Consider the following 22,514-nt stretch of genomic DNA (forward strand, 5'->3'; position numbering starts at 1 on the left):
CCCTATGTGTTTTATTTGAGAATACTGCTAGACTCCAAAAAAAATAATGAAAATTTTTAAAATATAACTTATTAATAAATGTGTGAAAAGAGGGCGTTATATCCTGCATGGACTTAAGCAAATGAACCAACAGCTTGCAGGGGTCTGGTTCGAACTTCCGCATCTTAGTCAGAGCTCTGAGATCTGTGGCATGAGGCGCAAAAGCTCAGACCGGAGTTCTGCAGAAAGGCGGCTCTTTTGTATATAGAATTTACCAGGTTTAAAACACTTTTTTTTATATATATATTTTAAATAAGTTCTAGTTAGGAAATTGATGTATTTTTCTGGGGGTTAACAAAACAAAATTGGTCATGGTAGGTGATAGGTCCCCTTGGATTGCATCACTAATTCAAAAATGCAGTTTTTGCTGTTTTGTCAAGCACCAAGAAGCTATGTTTGAGATCAGTGAACCTGACTTCTACACGTCTTTTGATCAAAATGTCTGATAATGAGATTTTTTGTCTTTACAGTCATTGATCCGGAGCAGTGGGAAACTCATACTTTTAGACAAACTGCTGACCCGACTCCGTGAAAGAGGTAACAGGGTGCTCATCTTCTCTCAGATGGTACGCATGTTGGACATCCTGGCTGAATACCTCACCATTAAACACTATCCTTTTCAGGTAATGCAATGTGGAAAACAGTCCTAAATACATTTCCCAGTGTCTATTGTTTATGTAAGTGTGCTTCAGTTTTCTCTCTTAAGAAAAAGGGCTCATTTGATAGTTAAGTGGGTTGTCTCAATTCAGCAATGCATTTATCATGTAGAGAAAGTTAGTACAAGGCACTTACTAATGTATTGTGATTGTCCATATTGCTTCCTTTGCTGGCTGAATTCATTTTTCTGTGACATTATACGCTGCTCATTTCCATGGTTACGACCACCCTGTAATCCATCAGTGGTGGCCGCGATTGCACACTATAGGAAAAAGCGCTATTTTGTTCCTATATTGTACAAGCACGACCACCTCTGCTAGATTGTAGGGTGGTCGTAACCATGGAAAACGAGAAGTGTAAACTGAGATAGAAAAAAGGAGTCAAGCCAGCAAAAGAGGCAACATGGACAATCACATTACATTAGTAAGTGCCTTGTACTAACTTTCTCTACATTAGGGCTGCAGCTAACAATTATTTGAGTAATCGATTAGTTGTTGATAATTTCATCGATTAATCGGGGAAAAAACACCAAAATGATAAAAAAAAGGGGGGTTTATTTGATTTTACTTGAAAAATTATGTTCAAAGGCCATATTAATACAAATTGTGGATGACACTATTATGGGGGATCTGTGGATGACACTGTTATGGGGGATCTGTGGATGGCGCTGTTATGGGGGGGCTCTGTGGATGGCACTGTTATGGGGGATCTGTGGATGGCACTGTTATGGGGGGATCTGTGGATGGCACACTGTTATGGGGGATCTGTGGATGGCACACTGTTATGGGGGGATCTGTGGATGGCACTGTTATGGGGGGGATCTGTGGATGGCACACTGTTATGGGGGGATCTGTGGATGGCACTGTTATGGGGGGGATCTGTGGATGGCACTGTTATGGCGGGGATCTGTGGATGCCACTGTTATGGGGGGATCTGTGGATGGCACTGTTATGGCGGGGATCTGTGGATGCCACTGTTATGGGGATCTGTGGATGCCACTGTTATGGGGATCTGTGGATGCCACTGTTATGAGGATCTGTGGATTGCACTGTTATGGGGGGGGGGGGTCTGTGGATGGCACTGTTATGGGGATCTATGGATGCCACTGTTATGGGGGGATCTGTGGATGGCACTGTTATGGGGGGATCTATGGATGACACACTGTTATGGGGGATCTGTGGATGACACTGTTATGGGGGGATCTGTGGATGACACTATATAGCATTTTATGCTATATGTGTCATCCACAGATCCCCCTCCCCATAACAGTGCCATTTACAGATACCCCTTCCCATAACAGTGCCATTCAGATACCCCTTACCATAACAGTGCCATCCATAGATCCCCTCCCCATAACAGCCCCGGCCCCGCCGCTCACAGCAGTAGACTATTCCTTAACTGGCAGTAACTTTTACTTCAACTTTGAATCAGCTCATCTCTATTACCTTACAATGAAGCTCCAGTAACAGGCAGAGCGGGAGTCGGCGTAACATCACTCACTCACTCAAGTGACGCGCCTTCTCCTCCCACTTTTTGAATGAAGCAGGCGCGTCACGTGAGTAAGTGACGTTACGCCGCCACCCGCTCTGCCTGTTACTGGAGCTTCATTGTCAGGTAATAAAAATGCGCTGATTTAAAGTTTAAGTAAAAGTTACTGCCGGTTAAGGACCCGCAGGCATAGCGCCTGACCTCCCGCCCGCATAGCAACGAATCGGCCGATTATTCGATTATTGACAACGAATCCTATTATCGATAACTTTGATTAATCGTTGCAGCCCTACTCTACATGATAAATGCCACTGGCTGAAGTGAGACAACTCCTTTAAGGGGGTGTCCGAGAAAAACAATAAGGCCCCTTTCACACGCACCCGCACTTAATCCCGACCCATTCATTTTTATGGGGCTGTTCACATGAGCGGTGATTTTCACGCATCACTTGTGCGTTGCGTGAAAATCGCAGCATGCTCTATTTTGTGCGTTTTTCACGTAACGCAGGCCCCATAGAAATGAATGGGGTTGCGTGAAAATCGCAAGCATCCGCAAGCAAGTGCGGATGTGGTGCGATTTTCACGCACGGTTGCTAGGAGACGATCGGGATGGAGACCCGATCATTATTATTTTCCCTTATAACATGGTTATAAGGGAAAATAATAGCATTCTGAATACAGAATGCATAGTAAAATAGCGCTGGAGGGGTTAAAATAAATAATTTAACTCACCTTAATCCACTTGATCGCCGGCATCGCTTCTGTCTTCTTTCTTTGCAGTGTGCAGGAAAAGGACCTGTGGTGACGTCACTCCGGTCATCACATGATCCATCACATGATCTTTTACCATGGTGATGTCACCACAGGTCCTGTTCCTGCACACAGCAGAGAAAGAAGACAGAAGCGATGTTGGCTGCGCGATCAAGTGGATTAAGGTGAGTTAAATTATTATTATTTTTTTTAACCCCTCCAGTGCTATTTTACTATGCATTCTGTATTCAGAATGCTATTATTTTCCCTTATAACCATGTTATAAGGGAAAATAATACAATCTACAGAACACCGATCCCAAGCCTGAACTTCTGTGAAGAAGTTCGGGTTTGGGTACCAAACATTTTTTTCTCACGCGAGTGCAAAGCGCATTACAATGTTTTGCACTCGCGCGGAAAAATCACGCATGTTCCCGCAATGCACCCGCACATTTTCCCGCGACGCCCATGTGAAAGAGGCCTAACTTGGGCTGTTGCAGTAAATGTCATACAATAACAAAAAAGTTATTCCTGTCCTGTTCCTCCCCTGCCACTTCCAGCATAGCGTTCCAGCCCTGCTTGCCGGTGTTACTTTTTCCGGCTGCAGCAGTGAAGTCCCGTATACTGCGCTGCATGGTGACCTGGTGTGTATGGGGACATTGCTGCTGCAGCCAGGAAAATGACATCAGTGCTGAAGGACCAGAGCCCAATGCTGGAAGCGGCAGAAGAGTCTAGCACACCACACTTTTCTATCCTGCATTGTCCGGTAAAAAAAAAAGTATACGTTAAGTATACGTTTTTTTTTGTTACTTTGGTACTCTATGGTGATGAATGTCACTGTAGTGAATCTGACTGAGGCATCCATTTAATGTATACATTTTTGTATACGTTAAACAGATGGCAAAAACATGTGAACCCTGCCTAATCCCTTTCATATAAAGCAGGACAGCAAAAAACAAACAAAAAAAAAAGACATAAACTGTATATTTTGTTTCCCCACATTGTGGAGAATGTATGCCCCTCCCTGTATGGCTATGCAGCGGCATACAGCAGAGACATACCTCAATAAATACTCTGAGCGTATGTCTATGATGTAGTGCCCAAACACAATGTGAACAGAGTCTAAACAGTGATGGTTTAACCCTTTTGCTATGAGCGCCATACATGTACGGCGCTGGAGCGATGTGCAAACATGGCGCCCGCTCGCACTTGCAGCAGGCGTCATGGCCACCAAGTCTCTGCTGTTTCAAACAGCAGAAACTTGCGGCTAATCACCGTGACCAGCAATAATGCCGATCGTGGTAATTAAAGACTTTACATGCCGTGATCAAGTGAGATCATGGCATCTAAATGTGCAAAGCTTCCAGGCATCCTACCGATGCCCCGTGCGACCAAGTGAGGCATCGGTAGTTGCGGTAAACACTGTAAGCTTCGCTTATAGTGTTCATGCTGCAATTCTTATTTTGGCCACCAGATGGCAGGCCAGGATAAGAAATTAGCAAAATTCAATCCAAACCCCATTTTAAAAATCCCTGATAGTATATAATGAAAAATTAAAAAACATAATTTATAGGCTCATATATGAGTTTCAAAATCATCACAAAATATAAAAAATGTATAAAAATATAAAAGTTTAAATCACCCCCCTTTCCGTATAATTAAAAAATGAATACCTAAATAATAATAAATATAAACATTATGGGTATCACCGCGACCGAAAACGCCCATACTATTAAAATATATTTTAAAAAAATCAAATACGGCAAATGGCGTAACGGAAAAAAGGGTCAAAATTGCTGATTTGCCATTTTTTCATTGCTTCTCTGTCCAAAAAAAAAAGTATAAAATGTGTTTAAAAAGTTACGCACACTCCAAAATGGTATCAATAAAAACAACGGATTGTCCCGCAAAAAGACCCCACAGAGCTCAGTAGGCATAAGTATAACAAAGTTACGGGTGTCAGAATATGATGATGTACAAAAAAAAGAATTTTTATCAAAGTTTACATTTATTTTTACCCTATTTAGACATAAAAAACCTATACATATGGGGTATCGTTGTAATTGTACTGACCCAGAGAATGAAGGGCATGGGTCAGTTTTGCTGCAAATGAAACGCTGTGGGAACAAAACCCATAAACCGGTGGAGGAATTTTTTATTTTTTTTCCGATTCCACCCCATTTTGAATTTTTTTTACCGCTTCCCGCTACATTTTATGCCATAATTAATGGTGGCTTTAGAAAGTACAACTTGTCCCGCAAAAAATAAGCCCTCATACAGCTATGTGAACGGAAATATAAAAAGGTTATGGCGCCGGAAAATAGGGAAGAAAAATTAAAACGCAAAAAACGAGAAAACCTCCGGTAGTGAAAGGGTTAATGGTTGCAATCAGAGGTTTTGAAATCATGAGGAATGTACACAGAGAATAATTACGGAAATGGTAATGTCCCTATGAAGAAATCAGAGGCTAGCTGACCCCTATTCTGCTTACCTGGTGGGAAACTATGATTAGTTATGTAAAGTTCAGCCTGGCAGATCTGTACTTTCTGCTTCAATTTGAGCAATTGAGACAGGGCTTCTAACAGTCTACTGGGGGGTGACAAACCATGGTAAAGTCTTATTAATGACCTATTGAATTCTGAATTGGTGTTACATCTTATACTGCAAGTGTAAGGCAGCCGTAGAGTTAATGGACTGTAAAGCGATCTGTGGTCACAGGGTGTCTATCTCCACGCAGCACCAGGGTTATTTTTAATCCTTGGGTATTATGGCTGTAATGTGTTCGTATTGCAGCACCCCTCTCACCCTCCGAATTTTTATTTGCAGAGACTTGATGGCTCAATAAAGGGAGAGATTCGTAAGCAAGCACTGGACCACTTTAATGCCGAAGGCTCGGAGGTTAGAGAGCGCTTTTTGTTGTCTCTGATCCTAGCATTTCTGTCATTCTGTGTTTGGTATCTTTTTTTCTTTTGCAGCAATGGTATAACAGTAAACCGCCACCATCCAATAACAGTATCTTTCTTTAATATTTAGGATTTTTGTTTCTTGCTGTCTACACGTGCCGGCGGGCTTGGAATAAATTTGGCTTCTGCTGACACAGTAGTTATCTTCGACTCAGATTGGAATCCTCAAAATGACTTACAGGCCCAGGCCAGAGCTCACAGGATTGGTCAGAAGAAACAGGTAGCAACCGGCAATATGCTGGAGAAGCAGTAATGCTAATTTGCAATATCATGACTTGTCATAGAAATAAGCAAAAATAAATTAATAAAAATACTGGGAGAGGAACAGACCGTGATTGAACATAGACTATTGGGGTTGAAAAGGATAGGATTTCAATTTTAGGAAATAAATCCCAGAAGGAATCTTCTATTGCTGTTGTGCTTGATTTGTCCACTAGAGGGCATTGGTGAGCTGTGTACTTGGAGATGATGGAAGGTGTGACGCTTGCTAGTTATGATATGCTGGCAGTCTTGGACGTGTGAAGATCTACTGTAATAATATGGAAGTTATTTTTTAGGTTTCACAGTACTTAGGATCAGTAACACTGTTTTTAGTGCTACAGTAAGTTAATACAACAGCAGAACTATCCCACACCATGTACTTGGTTAACACGTTTTGCTTTCTGGAGGACCAAAAAAAAAAAGTGTTACACTCACCACTGTGGACTCTATGTCCAAATTAATATCTGTTCGATTGGAGAAAGGTACAGTGCAAAATATATAAGGCTCTTAGTTGTCCTGACCTCTGGAAGCTGGCCATACATAGCTGCCTTTTCTGACTTCCCTAAAGAGAAAAAAAATAAAAATAAGCCACTACCAGAGAACTGTATCTCCAATTTATAAAAGGAGTTGGGAATATTAACACCCTAAGCGCCCACGTGCAACTGCAGATCTTGTGTGGATATCTTAGAGGTCCCATCATTTCATTTTTTTTGCTATATAAGAATATTTAATTTTCAGTGTAATTTTACTGTCAAAATGAAGAAAACAACCAAAAAGTTAAAAAAAAATGTTATGTATGAATATTTTAAAAAAAGTCTCATGGAAGGGCATCTGTCAGCAGATTTGTACATATGAAACCGGCTAACCTGTTGCATTTGCGCTTTGCAGCTGAAGACATCTGTGTCGGTCCCATGTTTATATGTGTCCGCATTGCTGAGAAAAATGAAGTTTTAATATATGCAAATGAGCAATGGGCTGAGCTGAGCAAAAACATCATTTTTCTCAGCAATGCGGGCACATATGAACATGGGACCAACACAGATGCATTCAGCTGCCAAGTGCACATGTAACAGGTCAGCCAGTGTCATGGGTACAAATCTAATGACAGATGCCCTTTAAGTATGTAAATGGCGCATTTTATTATGGTGGTTGCCTTTCAGTTCAGAGACAGAAGTGGTGGTTTTCCACTATTCAGTGTCACTTAGCTTTACCTATAGGGACAAAAAATAACTAATACGTTTTACCATATAGGTGAATATTTACCGCCTTGTTACAAAAGGAACAGTTGAAGAAGAAATCATAGAAAGGGCAAAGAAGAAGATGGTTCTTGACCACCTTGTAATCCAGCGTATGGACACCACTGGTCGGACTGTGCTGGAAAATAATTCTGGAAGTTCAAAGTAAGTACACAGCATCCTTATGTAATCTGGTGACAGTTCTGTGTTCCCTGTGCATGTGGGTCACTTATGTATTAGCAATTCACTGAAGTGGTTCTTGGTTCTAGTTCCAACCCATTTAACAAGGAGGAATTGGCTGCTATTCTGAAGTTTGGAGCAGCAGACCTCTTTAAGGAACCAGAAGGAGAGGAATCAGAACCCCAGGTTAGAGTTACTTGGTGTTTGTGCATGATGTAAGTCTTAATAAACTTCATGGGGCAGATACAATAATCCTATAGATGGTGTAAGCTTAGACTGGCTGTCTAGACCTGCACCTAAATCTGGTCCAGGAATATACACTTTTGTCTCACACAAAGCCAGCCAATAGTTGGTATACATCTGGTCCTAATTGTACCCCGGAATTGTGCCACAATTTCCGTGTAAAAGTTAGCATTTTTCGCCGTGTGCCTTTTCCCCGATTAGCCATTTCTCTTTAGCAAGCTAGACACAGATTTCTCTAAAACGATATGCCCCAATGTGTGCCCAAAAAATGCACCAGATTTCAGTGCAGTTTATGGCAATGTCTATGAGCACTCACAGTAAATGCACGCCCAAACAGAATATTCAAAATCTCTCCATTTTCATTACTAGTGAATGACGTAACTGATGCAATTTGTGCACATAGGTTAGGAAGGAAGTATGGCAATCTCTAGCTGATGCTGATTTCTAGATTTAACAGGAAATGATAAAGCTGTCCCAAAACATCCGTTACTCAATATGCAGCGAGCCTTATTATACAGATTCAGCTGTTGTACCTATGAATATATATTGACTTGGTCTTGACAGCTGCCTTATTAGGTGCAAGCCAAATAATCAAGTAATATCAGATTTTTGTATAGTTGTTTGCAGACCTGCAGCCCTTATTACCACAGTACAATGTCACTCTGCGTTTTAATTTTCCTTATAAATAACATATGTGTAAATGCCTATAAAAGTGTGTACTGCACTGGCTCTACTATCCATGACATGAGTTAAAGGGAGCCTTTCACTATGGAAATGCAAAATAATTTGCAGGCAGGAGGAGCTGAGCAGATTGATATGTAACTTTGTGGGAAAAGTCATTAAACCGTGTAATTTATCCTTTTAAATTCCTACTCATTCTGGGCTTTGAAAGCGTCACTGTATTTTCACACAATTTCATTTAATAGTATGCTAGAATGTAACTAGCAAATGTCAAAATCACTTAATTAAAAAAAGATCTGCCTGCATTCACCTGGAAAAAAGCTGTAACGCCATGGCCGGTACAGGTCTCACTTCCACCTTATTTACAGTCCACAGCCTGTTGTTAGGCAAGATCCATCCCTAGTAACAGGGACATAGAAGAAATGAGATCCTGAGCCTTATCAAACTGCTTCTACACAACTTTTGAAGATTATAGGAGCCTCCTATGGGTCTATAGGTGTGATTTCCCCCTCCTTATCTGTTCTGTGAGTTCCACAGCTGAAAACAAACAGTGGAAATTAAAGGAATTTATGTCATAGCTGAAAGTTGACAGATTTCACAGAAGGGATACACCCCCTGCTTCTGAGTGAATTGCATCTCGCTGTGCAGCTGAAAACAGGGAATATGGCTGAGAGAGACATTAGGAAAACCCCAAAAAAGACATGCTCCTTCACAGTTTTGATTGTAAAAGCACAGCCATTATGCAAACTTTTTATTTGAAAACTCAGGTATCCTTTAAGGAGGCCATCCTATCAGTGACTGACAGCTATTTCTTTAACACAGTTATCGAGGGGAGGCTGTCAATCACTGATAGGACCACCGCCTTGACTTCAAAGCTCAGAATAAGCAGGAATTTAAATGAATACATTAAACGTTTTGAGTTTTACAGAATTTTCCCCCCCAGAAAACTATATATCAATCTGCTCAGCTCCTCCTGCTCTGTAATATGCTTTCTTCAGTTTAGACACCATTTTCTTGACGGGTTCCCTTTAATTAACGCTAGCTCTCCAGCAGATCACTTGTATCATCTAAATCACCTTTCTATTTTTCCCCTTACTTTATCTTGTTCGCCAATAGGAAATGGACATTGATGAAATTTTACGTATGGCTGAGACCAGAGAGAACGAGCCTAGCTCTAGTGCAACCGACGAGCTGCTATCTCAATTCAAGGTAAGCTGCAACTGCACTGCTCCACTTGTCATTTCATGTAAATTATGTCTTCTTTTCCAACTTAGGCTACTTTCAACACTCCCGTTACCATAATACAACCGCATGCATCCGTCATGAACGGATCCGGTTGTATTATGTCTTCTATAGCCATGATGGATCCGTCATGAACACCATTGAAAGTCAATGGGGGGTGGATCCATTTTCTATTGTGTCAGTGAAAACGGATCCGTCCCCATTGACTTAAATTGTGTGTCAGGATGAATTCCGTCTTGCTCCTCACCACATCGCGGACAGAAAACCACTGCTTTTCTGTCCGCGATGGAGATGCAACCAAACGCATTTTGGTGCACTCCGTTTCGTTCAGTTTTGTCACCATTGACAATGAATGGGGACAAAACTGAAGCGTTTTCTTCCTCTATTGAGACTCTATGAGGGATCTTAATAGTGGAATTGAAAACGCAGATGTGAAAGTAGCCTAAAGCCCTTTAAAAAAAATACATAGAGGGCCATTGTGTTAAAAACTTGTAATAGATAAAGTCATTCTACATCCTATTTCAGGTGGCTAACTTTTCAACTATGGAAGAAGTAGAACCTCATCTTGAAAACCAAGGACAAAGGGACTGGGAAGATATCATTCCTGAGGATCAGAGGAAAAAAATAGAAGAGGAAGCCCGGCAAAAAGAGTTAGAAGAAATCTACATGCTTCCCAGGATCAGGAGCTTAAACAAAAAGGTAGAACCTGGACTGAAGTACCCAGATGTTAATTCAGCACCACTACTCCGATGTTACCTATTTTTAATTCTGCCTTTACTTAATTATTCTATTATGGCTGTGATGGCTAACCTCCGGAACTCCAGCTGTGGTAAAACTACAACTCCCAAGATGTACACTTGCTTGGCTGTTCTCAGAACTCCATAGAAATTAATGAAGCATGCTAGGAGTCGTAGTTTCAAAACAGCTGGAGTGCCGGAGGTTAGCCATCACTTGCATATGGGCATCATTGAGAAAGGTTCCCGATTAGGATCCTTTTCATTAGTCAGAGAACTGCTGCAATGAATGGATTCAGGGCAACCATTGGCTATTTATTTGAATGGGTGCCATGTAATACCATATTTCTTTTGCAGCAAATTTACATATAGAGAAGGGCTTGTCCGGGTGGGACAACCCCTTTCATTCAGGTTTTGTGCTGTAAGGTCTGTGTGAATGCTTTCAGATGAATGCTTTTATATTTGTTTTATTATTATGAACTCTTTATAGGCAAGTCATAAAACAGAAGTGGGCACAGCCCAATTGACTTCCAACTTATTTATAGGCACAAGCAAATGACAGCGAGTCTGATCTGGAATCCAAGCAGAAAGCCCAGCGTTCTTCTGGTTCAGAGAGTGATTCTGATGACTCTGATGATGACAGAAAACCCAAGCGCAGAGGACGTCCCCGCAGTGTTCGAAAGGACACAGTGGAAGGTTTTACAGATGCAGAGATTAGAAGGTATCATCTGAAGTCTTCATTGTTTATTATGCAGAACTGATCCATCTGATATTGTTTTCTATTTTACATTGATGTGTTTTTTTGTGTTTATTTTAGGTTTATAAAGGCATACAAAAAGTTTCCGACTCCACTCGAAAGGTATATCGCTTATTGCTGCATCTGGAATTGTCCAAGTTGAATATATCCCTTTCCATAGCACCTAACAAATTTGTTCTTTGTCTCCCTGTTTAGACTTGAGTGCATTGCACGTGATGCAGAACTTGTGGAGAAATCAGTGGCAGATCTCAAGAGATTGGGAGACCTTTTACACTCAAGCTGTGCTTCAGCCATGCAGGAGTTTGAAGAACAATTAAAAGAGAATCCAACAGATGGTAGGTTCTCTAATTGATTAGAAAATCTTTTTGTTACTATAGACAGTAAGTCAAAAATTGAGTGGAAGTGCCAGAGTGTTGTCCATAAATTGGGTTTTATTGCAAATTGGGTTAACATTTTCAGATTGATATTGGCGAGGTTTTTGACCGCCTCTTCGTTGCATCCTTGTATGCTTCATTGTTGGAGGCTGATGTTACATAGAATCTGAGAAATATTTATGATTACAATTAAATGTTGTGTTTTGTTGTGTTATATAGGTAAAGGTCCTGGCAAAAGAAGAGGTCCAACTATAAAAATTTCTGGTGTCAAAGTGAATGTAAAAGCTATTCTTCAACATGAGGATGACTTTGAAATTCTCAGTAAAGCTGTTCCTAAAGATGCAGAGGAGAAGAAAAAGTAAGTGGCTTTATGCTACCTATTAGGGTTCATGTCATTTGGGAAGTATGGGATATGCAACTGAACAGCACCATGCTCATTCACGGCTTATTTAAAAAAAATATGAAAAGATAGAGATGAGCATAGATATTGCTTTAGCAATGAATGCATTCATTTCTGTAATATTTGCCTGTACAAAGCTTCCAGTGCTGTTTTCATGCCTTCTTTGCCTTTTATGTCACAGGTTCCAATTATCTAGTCGGGTTAAAGCTGCTCATTTTGATGTGGATTGGAGTATAGAAGATGACTCCCATTTGCTCTTGGGGATTGTTGAACATGGCTATGGAAACTGGGAGCTCATTAAAAGTGACCCAGAGTTGAAGCTGACGGATAAGGTAATAGATAATACCCAGCATGCGTTTTTTTTTTTTTTGTTTTAAAGATTTTATTCATAATTTACATAACCAACAAAAAAAAACATTTTCACAATTTGGTGTACAATTACTGTTATAGATCATATACCATATTTTTTGCTTCATAAGACTCCCTTTTTTTCTCCCCAAAAGTGGGGGGAAAATGGGAGTGTGTCTTATAAAGCGAATGGTGCAATTTTTAAATGGCTGACACTGATACATTGCTGGCCGCTATGCTGCACAGCGCGGCCTGCGATGTATCAGATACAGTAAACCTCTATCACGCGGGATGGGAGGAGGGGCTGGAGGCCGGCAACTGCTGTTGCATTTGCGGCAGGGCTAGGTACAGTCACTGTACTCCATTGCAGCGGGCCCCGCTCACAGCAGTCTTTATATGTAAAGTCTATTTATTTAATGCTCAAGCAGTGGCTCTGGTTTGTTAAACTAGCGTAATTGTCTGTAGTAGTACTCACTATCAAAGAGGCGGGCAGACCAGCAGCGTAACGTCACTTAGTCATGCTCCTCCCACTTCATTATTGAAGCTGGCAGAGCAGGAGCGTGACTAGGTGAGTGACGTTACACTGCCTGCCTCTTTGATAGTGAGTACTATTACAGACGATTACGCTAGTTTAACAAACCAGAGCCACTGCTTGAGCATTAAATAAATAGACTTTACATGTAAAGACTGCTGTGAGCGGGGCCTGGTGTAATGGGGTCACTATTCACACAGGGACATGAGGGGACACATTAATAACGTAATACTGTAACACATAGGACCATGAGGGGACCAGCATAAGATGCTATATGTGTGTCATCCACAGAATCCCCCATAATAGTGTCATCCACAGAATCCCCCATAATAGTGTCATCCACAGAATCCCTCATAATAGTGTTATTAGTGTCATCCACAGATCTCCTCCATAACAGTGCGTCATCCACAGATCTCCCCATATCAGTGTGTGATCCACAGAACCCCCATAACAGTGTCATCCACAGATCTCCACCATAACAATGCATCATCTACAGATCCCCCCATAACAGTGCGTCGTCCACAGATCGCCCATAACAATGCATCAGCCACAGATCTCCCCATATCAGTGTGTGATCCACAGATCCCCCCCCATAACAGTGTCATCCACAGACCACCATTAGTTCAAAGCCCACCAAAAGCACACCCTTTGTTTTTTCTTTTGTTTTTTTCTCCTCATCAAAAACCTAGGTGCGTCTTATAAAGCGAAAAATATGGTACATTTTTATAAGGGGAGGGCATTAGGCACATTTTCACTTAAAGGGGTTGGCCACTTTCTTGCTGCTGTTGATCAATGGTTTTGTAAGATGATTATATGGAGCTTACTAATATAGCCTTTGTTGAAATTCTCTGCCATTTTCTATATTTCATAAGGTACGTTCCCTTGTTTGCCAAGTCTTTTGTGCTGTCCACAGAGAGTTCTTGCCCATACAATGGCTGCTGATGGAGGGTCGTGTAACCAGGCAAATGACCTCCATGTGATGCCTCCTCCATTTAAACACACTGCACCTGCCATCTGTACTTGCACTGTTGGGAGTTCAGTGCAGGTGTAGCGTGTCTAAGTGGAGGAGGCTGAGTGATGTGTCTAGACATGACTCTCTATCAGAGGTTATCTTGTGGACAGGACCTGTATGCAGGGGCATGGCTTATGAAATATAACAAACTGCACAGAATATCAACAAGGAATATATTATGAAGTGCTATATAGTCATGTTACATACACATTGGTAACAAGTAGCCATGAAATGGTTAACCCCTTTAAAGGGAGTCTTTCACCTAAAATCACCATTATAGAACACTAACATCAGGATCTCCATTACATTCCCCATATTAGAATGCCACCTTCAATATTGCTGTCCATTGCCGATTTTTTTGGAAAAACACTTTTATTCAAAATGTTAGGCCTCTTTCACACTTGCGTTGTCCGGATCCAGCGTGTACTCCACTTGCCGGAATTACACGCAAGTGTACTGAAAGCATTTGAAGACGGATCCGTCTTCAAAATGCGTTCAGTGTTACTATGGCAGCCAGGACGCTATTAAAGTCCTGGTTGCCATAGTAGGAGCGGGGGAGCGGTATACTTACAGTCCGTGCAGCTCCCGGAGCGCTCCAGAATGACGTCAGAGCGCCCCATGCACATGGATGACGTGTCCATGTGATCACGTGATCCATGCGCTTGGGGGGCCCTGACGTCACTCTGGAGCGCCCCGGGAGCCGCACGGACGGTAAGTATACTGCTCCCCCGCTCCCCACTACACTTTACCATGGCTGCCAGGACTTTAGCGTCCCGGCAACCATGGTACCCATTCAGAAAAAGCTAAACGTCGGGTCCGGCAATGCGCCGAAACGACTTTTAGCTTAAGGCCGGATCCGGATCAATGCCTTTCAATGGGCATTAATTCCGGATCTGGCCTTGCGGCAAGTCTTCAGGATTTTTGGCCGGAGCAAAAAGCGCAGCATGCTGCGGTATTTTCTCCAGCCAAAAAACGTTCCGTTCCGGAACTGAAGACATCCTGATGCATCCTGAACGGATTTCACTCCATTCAGAATGCATTAGAATAAAACTGATCAGGATTCTTCCGGCATAGAGCCCCGACGACGGAACTCTATGCCGGAAGAAAAGAACGCAAGTGTAAAAGAGCCCTTAATTAGCTTCTGAAGGTGCCCAGGGGCGGCGTTCATGTGGCCGTTGCCCAGGCCCCTAGTCGCTTTTCATATGAAACCCCTCCCCTTTCACCCCTCTGGCCCGCCCTAGGTTCTTCTGATTACGTCCTCCTCTTAGTGAGAAATCCAGCGCCGTTCAACGGATTTGTCGCGCCTGCGCACTTCATTCCCCATTATGGGCAGAGGCACATTCAGATGCGTCCACCTCACATTTACCACCCGTAGATCAGTAGGTCAGCAGTGATATCAGTCTCTAACCAACGAATTCACATTTTTTCAAATGTGTATGAACATTTCCTATTCATTTACAATATATTTTTTTGTGGAATATTCTTATTAACCAGTTGTTTCCAGTGCACCAGAGTAGGAACTCACTACATCACACGCACAGAAGAGCACAAATCTTAAGAAAACTTTGTCATAAGAACCTTGTATAGTATCATTAATAATTCCCACAAGACTTAGCCTAGGGCTACACGCCGACATATTCTCACGCGACACATAGGGAAAAACTACACTGTAACATGTGTCGTGCGACATTGATGTCGCGCAACAATTTTTATAATGATAGTCTATGGTGTCGCACTGCAACATGCTGCAACTGCTACGCAACAGTCGCAGAAAAATCCATATTGGATGGATTTTTCGCTACTGTCGTGTACAGTTGGGCAATAAACCGGTATTAACGACATACCGCGGTATTAAGAAACAGCGATATCGCCATTTCTTAATTACCGCTGTATTTTAGTGACGTCATAGGGGCAGACACACGTCACAGTGCTGAATGCCTCTAAAACGTCCGGCGCACATTACAGCCGGCACAGTGGAGAAGGCGAAAGTCCCTCCCCACTGTGATCCGGCTGCCGCTGCGCCACCAATGAGAAGGTAATAGTGAGGAGGAGGGGAGGGGCTGTGGCTGCTGCACCACCAATGAGAATTACCGGGTGCCGGCCGTATCACATACCCGGCACCCGGTCTCAATGACAGGAATTGGCGATCCCGCGAACCGAGGCAATTTACCCCTCAAATGCGGCACCTGAGGGGTTAATTGGCATGGTTTGGTGGGATCCCTGTCATTGAGGCCGAGTGCCGGCTGTGTGATATGGCTGGCAACCGCAGTCTGTATTTGTATTATGGGGTTAATTACATTCATTGGTGGCGCAGTGCACCCAAGCCCCCCAATATAATCATTGGTGGCAGTGGCCACAGGGTCCCCTCCCCTCTTCATTAGTGGTGCAGTGGTAGCTTCTGATCGGAGCCACAGCAGTGAAATCTCAGGGCTCCGATCAGTTACCATGGCAGCCAGGACGCTACTGAGGCCATCCATGGCTGCCATGGTAATCTCCCTGCTGCCGTGTGCACAAAGCACAGGGCAGCAGGGACAATGAGATCCTATGCACCCTAATAGATCTCTGTTTGGGTGCATAGGACAAGGGATGAAAAGATCCCAGGTTCTAGCCCCATAAGGAGGCTAAATAGTTATTAAATAAAAAGTAAAAAAAAAAAAAAAAAATTACATTTTAAATCACCCCCTTTCCCAATTTACATAAATATATATATACACCATAAAAAAAATCTGGGGGCTGCTGAACAGAGAGGCTGGGGCTGAGAACAGTCACTGCGCTGTGGGGGCTGCGGTAATATGGCTGTAGTGTGTAGGGACTAAGACCCCTATGGGAAGCGCCAGTCTTTATTAAATGACCCCCAATGTTTTATTTGACTGAAAGGCATCTTTATGATGCCAAGGTGCCCTTCCTGACAATGTGCACCTATGATGGGTACACTCTGAACAACCCACTTATCAGGGTTTTTCACTAGGATGTCCCTATTTCTGTGGGAGCGGTGAAGATGGCTGATCGCTGCTATCTCCATCTTTATACAAACTGAAAAAAATGGCGTGGTATTAAACAGGCAGGAAGTGCTCAAACCCACATGCAGTTGTGCATGTATATACAGGGGAGCAAATCCTGCACTTGTGGCCCGTTACTAATGGCGATACCCAGCAAAAATGCATATAGTGGAGGATGCCCGCAGCGGACCACAAGTACCACAATAGACATCTTACACAAGATTGCTATTATTTTGTTATATTGATTATCACATCCACATAATTGCTAAGACAGGTGCACTCTGCGGTCTTACTAAACCCTCAAACTGATTTTAAAATTGAGAGATTAGCCAACATATCCTACGGTGTAGGACATGTCTGAGCCCGGGCACCACGCCAAGGTTTCTCAAGTAGCTCGGGTCCTAACACTCACCTAGCTGAGCCGTATGGGCAATACCAGGGGCCAGTGGGCGAATTACAGGAGCATGAGGTCTGACTCACAAACAACTCACCAGTTACCTCCAGCATGTAACCATGCTAGCAATGGGAGGAGGGAGGAGTCTGCGAGTCCCACTCAAGACTGGCTGATATAGCCCAGGCCTCACAGGTGCACCTAAATGTAACCTCCTCCCATTGCTAGCATGGTTACATGCTGGAGGTAACTGGTGAGTTGTCTGTGAGTCGGACCTCATGCTCCTGTTATTCGCCCACTGGCCCCTGGTATAGCCCATATGGCCCAGGTAGGTGAGTGTTAGGACCCGAGCTACTTGAGAAACCTTGGCGCGGTGCTCGGGCTCAGATATGTCCTACACCGTAGGATATGTTGGCTAATCTCTAAATTTTAAAATCAGTTTGCGGGTTTAGTAAGACCGTGGAGTGCACCTGTCTGCTATTATTATATTATCTCCATCGCTCCCATAGAGAATGAATGGAGCAGCAGGGGGCACGGCCGCTCTATCAGATTTGGGGGGAACGGTGACACCGTTCTTGGTGGGCAACTAAGAGATATTACTGCATAGGGGCATCAAGAAGACATTATAATGTACGGGGGCAACAAGGAAACACGAGTACATGTTTTGAGTGTTTTTTTTTCTAAATGGGCATTTATTGCGATATATATCGTTATTGCGATAAATTTCTTAATATCGTTATCGTGGGAATATTTTTGATATCGCCCTTCCCTACTGTCGTGTCACAGTCGCAGCATGTCGCAGTGCGACACCATAGACTATCATTATAAAAATTCTTGCGTGACAAATGTCGTCGTGTAGCCCTGGCCTTATTTGTGGAGAAATTATTTTTTCAAACTCAAGTAGTTATTTAGAAACTTGATAAGTTCTGACCATAAGATAAATACTTTAGAACAAGTCCAGACATAGAGTAGGAAGGTACCAGTCGGTGTTTGACATCAGAAACATAGGTCAGATGTGGAAGCTCCTATATAATATACCCTATTAAGGAACCTGGATTAAATTAGAAAGTCCTGAGCGCTAACTACTGACCCATAATAAGATTGCTGCACTTCTTTCCTGCCATCAGAAGATAAGTCAGGTGTATCTATGACCCATTTGGCATAATCTTTATCAAAGGGTTTGACACATGTAGTCTGTAGAGGTGAGTACCGTATTTTTCGCCCTATAAGACGCACCGGCCCATAAGATGCACCTAGGTTTTTGGGGAGGAAAATAAGAAGAAAAAAAATTTTAACCAAAAGGTGTGCTTTTGGTGGGTTTGGAACTAATGGTGGTCTGTGGATGACGGACACTGTTATGGGGGGGGATCTGTGGATGACGGACACTGTTATGGGGGGGGATCTGTGGATGACGGACACTGTTATGGGGGGATCTGTGGATGACGGACACTTATGGGGGGATCTGTGGATGACGGACACTTATGGGGGATCTGTGGATGACGGACACTTATGGGGGGGATCTGTGGATGACGGACACTTATGGGGGATCTGTGGATGACGGACACTTATGGGGGGGATCTGTGGATGACGGACACTTATGGGGGGGATCTGTGGATGACGGACACTTATGGGGGATCTGTGGATGACGGACACTTATGGGGGGGATCTGTGGATGACGGACACTGTTACGGGGGGGGGGGGATCTGTGGCTGACACTGTTATATATGTGCCATCCACAGACCCCCCCCAGCCCATAACAGTGCATCCACAGACCCCCACCCCTTAACTGTGCCATCCACAGATTCCGTGTGTAACTGTGGGCCAAGCATGGTTTACTCAAAGGAAAAAAATGGTCAAAACTACTCTCCAGGAACCCCCCTCTAACCCTCACCTGCCCCTTTTGCAGTTGTTACAGGGTGCAGATATGGGATTATGCAACCTGCCGCCTTCCATTACCTTCAACTTTGACATGCCCTTAAGGCCCAAATCAATACATTAAATCTTCAAACTTTTTATTTATTTATTTTTAAACTGAAGAAATTTTGGGAACTTCTGACCTACCTAAGCTTCTTATACAGACATACCGTATTTTTCGCCCTATAAGACGCACTTTTTCCTCCCCGAATGCTGACATCGCTGGATGCGATGTACGGAGCGGGGGCCGGGGGAGGGACTGGGAGGAGGAGCTGGGGGCCGGCAATAGCGGCGGGGCGGTGCGGTCACTGTACTATAGCGCCGCCCCACCGCTCCGGTATTCTAATATAAAATGTATTATTGAATTAAAAGTTATTAAACATGCCCCCCTCACTCCTAATAGTACCGTATATCCTAATTGCTTCTGTATAATGCCGGCGGGCGGCCGGCGCGTCACTCACTGACGTCACTTGCCTGCGCCGCCTGCTTCATTCATAAAGGAGGCGGCGCAGGCACGTGACATAAGGGAGTTACGCTGCCGCCCGCCCGGCCTGCCTGCCGGCATTATACAGAAGCAATTAGGATATACGGTACTATTAGGAGTGAGGGGGGCATGTTTAATAACTTTTAATTCAATAATACATTTTATATTAGAATACCGGAGCGGTGGGGCGGCGCTATAGTACAGTGACCGCACCGCCCCACCGCTATTGCCGGCCCCCAGCTCCTCCTCCCAGTCCCTCCCCCGGCCCCCGCTCCGTACATCGCATCCAGCGATGTCAGCATTCGGGGAGGAAAAAGTGCGTCTTATAGGGCGAAAAATACGGTATGTCTGTATAAGAAGCTTAGGTAGGTCAGAAGTTCCCAAAATTTCTTCAGTTTAAAAATAAATAAATAAAAAGTTTGAAGATTTAATGTATTGATTTGGGCCTTGAGGGCATGTCAAAGTTGAAGGTAATGGAAGGCGGCAGGTTGCATAATCCCATATCTGCACCCTGTAACAACTGCAAAAGGGGCAGGTGAGGGTTAGAGGGGGGTTCCTGGAGAGTAGTTTTGACCATTTTTTTCCTTTGAGTAAACCATGCGTGGCCCACAGTACTGAGAGGGCAGCAGGGTAGACAAAGTAGATTTACACCGATACATTAGGTTGGTGACACTCAAATAAGATCCTCCTGCCAATGTATTTGTCACTTTGCTCATGTCAGTATCTATCCGCTAATGGGCATATACCAACTGAGAGGCTAAGAAGTAAAAATACATATTGGGGGCTGCCTTGTCTCCCTGCTGTTTAGGGCTCTATAAGTTAGCTAGACTATTTCGGGATGATTGGCTTTGCTAATAAAAGGACCTTAGAAGACTCTCAAGGTGTCTAAAGACTTTTAGCAGAATGATTATGGGTGAAACATTAAATATATATACAAATTTGGGTCAGTAAATCATTTTGAAGATTTTAATCCGCTCATATATTGATAATGTTAAATGTTGCCAGGACCTAAAGGGGTCGTCTCACTTCTGCAAATCACATTTATCATATAGAGAAAGTTAATACAAGGCACTTACTAATGTATTGTGATTATCCATATATTCTCCTTTGCTGGGTTAATACCTTTTTCCAATCCAGCAGCGGTGGTCGTCCTTGCACGCTATAGGAAAAAGCGCAAGCATGGCCACCGCTGTGGGATATATATTATTTAACGTGAAAATTGCATCTAATAAGGGTCATTATCCATTTCTAGATCTTACCTGTGGAAACGGAGAAGAAACCTCAAGGAAAACACTTGCAGACCAGATCAGACTATCTACTGAAAATCCTTAAGAAGGAAATGGAAAAAAAAGAAGGTGGCCCAACAGATGAAGTAAGAGCACTTTTGCTGTCATTTTCCTTTTAGTGTGCCTTATTTTTGGTAGATGTTTGGGCATATTTATCTGTCTGTTTATAGGCAAAAAAGAAAAGAAGGCCACGTGCAAAGAAAGATAGTGCAGGCAAAGTGAAGGATGAGCATGGTAATGAGATCTCCTCACCTAGGCTTTCTGACAACCCATCGGAAGATGCAGAAACCAAGGTGTGTAAACTAATATGCTGGCAAAGACACACACGGGCCTAAGGCATAAAGGTTATACACTCCTTAAGATTTTTTGAGATACTAGGTACACATATGCTGCATGAGCAAAATATATGATACCCCAATATTACATGTGTTTGTAGAACACTTCATTTCTAAACAATGGGCATTAATATGGATTCCCTCCTAGCTAATATATCAGCCTCCGCTGTGCTGGATTGTCATTTTCTAGCTGTTGCAACTTAGCTGCAGGGACTGCTGTGCATTCAGCCACAACCATGAGGTTGAGTATTGATGGTGGGAGATGAAGTTTAATGTTAAGATGATACTCCAATTAAGAAGTATTCAAATATTTTTCAAACCACTAATGTTAATAAGATCCCCAATCAGACCTCCAATGTTAATAAGACCCTATTCAGACCTCAGCTCAGACCTCCAATGTGAAAAATATCCCCAATCGGACCACAGATCAGACTCCGACTCCTATATGAATAAGACCTCCGTTCAGATCCCCATGCTCAGCACTCACAAACAAAAAAAAACGTACCTCTCCTGTTCCTAACATCCAGCTCTATTCCTGGTCTTCCTGCCGCGCTGTGCACAGGTCACAGCACAGCATGTGGAGCCTGCAGGAGAAGACCAGGAAGCGCTGCAATCACTGCTTCCCAGTCCTCCTGTACTAATGAGTGCTTCCATAATTAGTATTAACCCCATAAGACGCACTGGCGTTTCCCCCCCCACTTTGGCGAAAAATACACTATCTAGTAGGTTTGGGATCGTTGTCCTTTGCAGAACATTCAAGTTAGTCACACAAAAACTTTGAAAAATATATCTCCAAATCAGAAAGTTTTCTAGAATTTCTGCCATTTATGCTATAGCACTAGAATTTATTCATTTTTTTCCCAGAACTAGTCTTAACCAGTTTGCACCTCATGGTTACATAGTGGGTTAAAAAAAGACCAAAGTGCCTAGTTGCTTCAGAGGAAGGCAAGTGCCTTCAACAAAGTGCAGATGTTTTCTTTGAAGGGAGAAGAAATGCCACTGCCAGGACAGTACATGCCTGGACCTGAAAGTGCACGGCCACCTTTACTGGTCAGAAGTTTGTGCTGAAAGTGGCGGTTTCAGACTATGTTAGCTTAATGTGTATGGTTACCTGTAGAGCACCACCCGCTGTCTCTCTAGCAATCCACTAGGAACTGTACACTCTGAAATTCATTAGTTGAATCGATTAATTAGACATTGAGAAGCTGCCC

General features: G+C 43.1%; 1 protein-coding gene across 7 annotated transcripts in view; it reads left to right on the forward strand.

The window, feature by feature from the left end:
* The window catches only part of CHD2 (chromodomain helicase DNA binding protein 2), a 132,501-nt gene that overhangs the window by 98,813 nt on the left and 11,174 nt on the right, over nt 1-22,514 (forward strand). For 6 of the 7 annotated variants that reach the window (XM_040414204.1, XM_040414203.1, XM_040414202.1 and 3 more), the window contains 14 exons: nt 510-662; nt 5,759-5,830; nt 5,966-6,115; nt 7,408-7,556; nt 7,661-7,757; nt 9,612-9,704; nt 10,263-10,436; nt 11,017-11,192; nt 11,289-11,330; nt 11,424-11,563; nt 11,822-11,960; nt 12,184-12,334; nt 20,935-21,054; nt 21,139-21,261. In XM_040414204.1, coding sequence (XP_040270138.1) covers nt 510-662; nt 5,759-5,830; nt 5,966-6,115; nt 7,408-7,556; nt 7,661-7,757; nt 9,612-9,704; nt 10,263-10,436; nt 11,017-11,192; nt 11,289-11,330; nt 11,424-11,563; nt 11,822-11,960; nt 12,184-12,334; nt 20,935-21,054; nt 21,139-21,261 — 1,779 coding nt within the window. The remainder of the gene's footprint in view (nt 1-509; nt 663-5,758; nt 5,831-5,965; nt 6,116-7,407; nt 7,557-7,660; nt 7,758-9,611; nt 9,705-10,262; nt 10,437-11,016; nt 11,193-11,288; nt 11,331-11,423; nt 11,564-11,821; nt 11,961-12,183; nt 12,335-20,934; nt 21,055-21,138; nt 21,262-22,514) is intronic. The other variant, XM_040414200.1, reaches the window with a different exon arrangement.

The sequence above is a fragment of the Bufo bufo genome, chromosome 1 (assembly GCF_905171765.1).
Source record: "Bufo bufo chromosome 1, aBufBuf1.1, whole genome shotgun sequence".
NCBI lineage: Eukaryota > Metazoa > Chordata > Amphibia > Anura > Bufonidae > Bufo > Bufo bufo.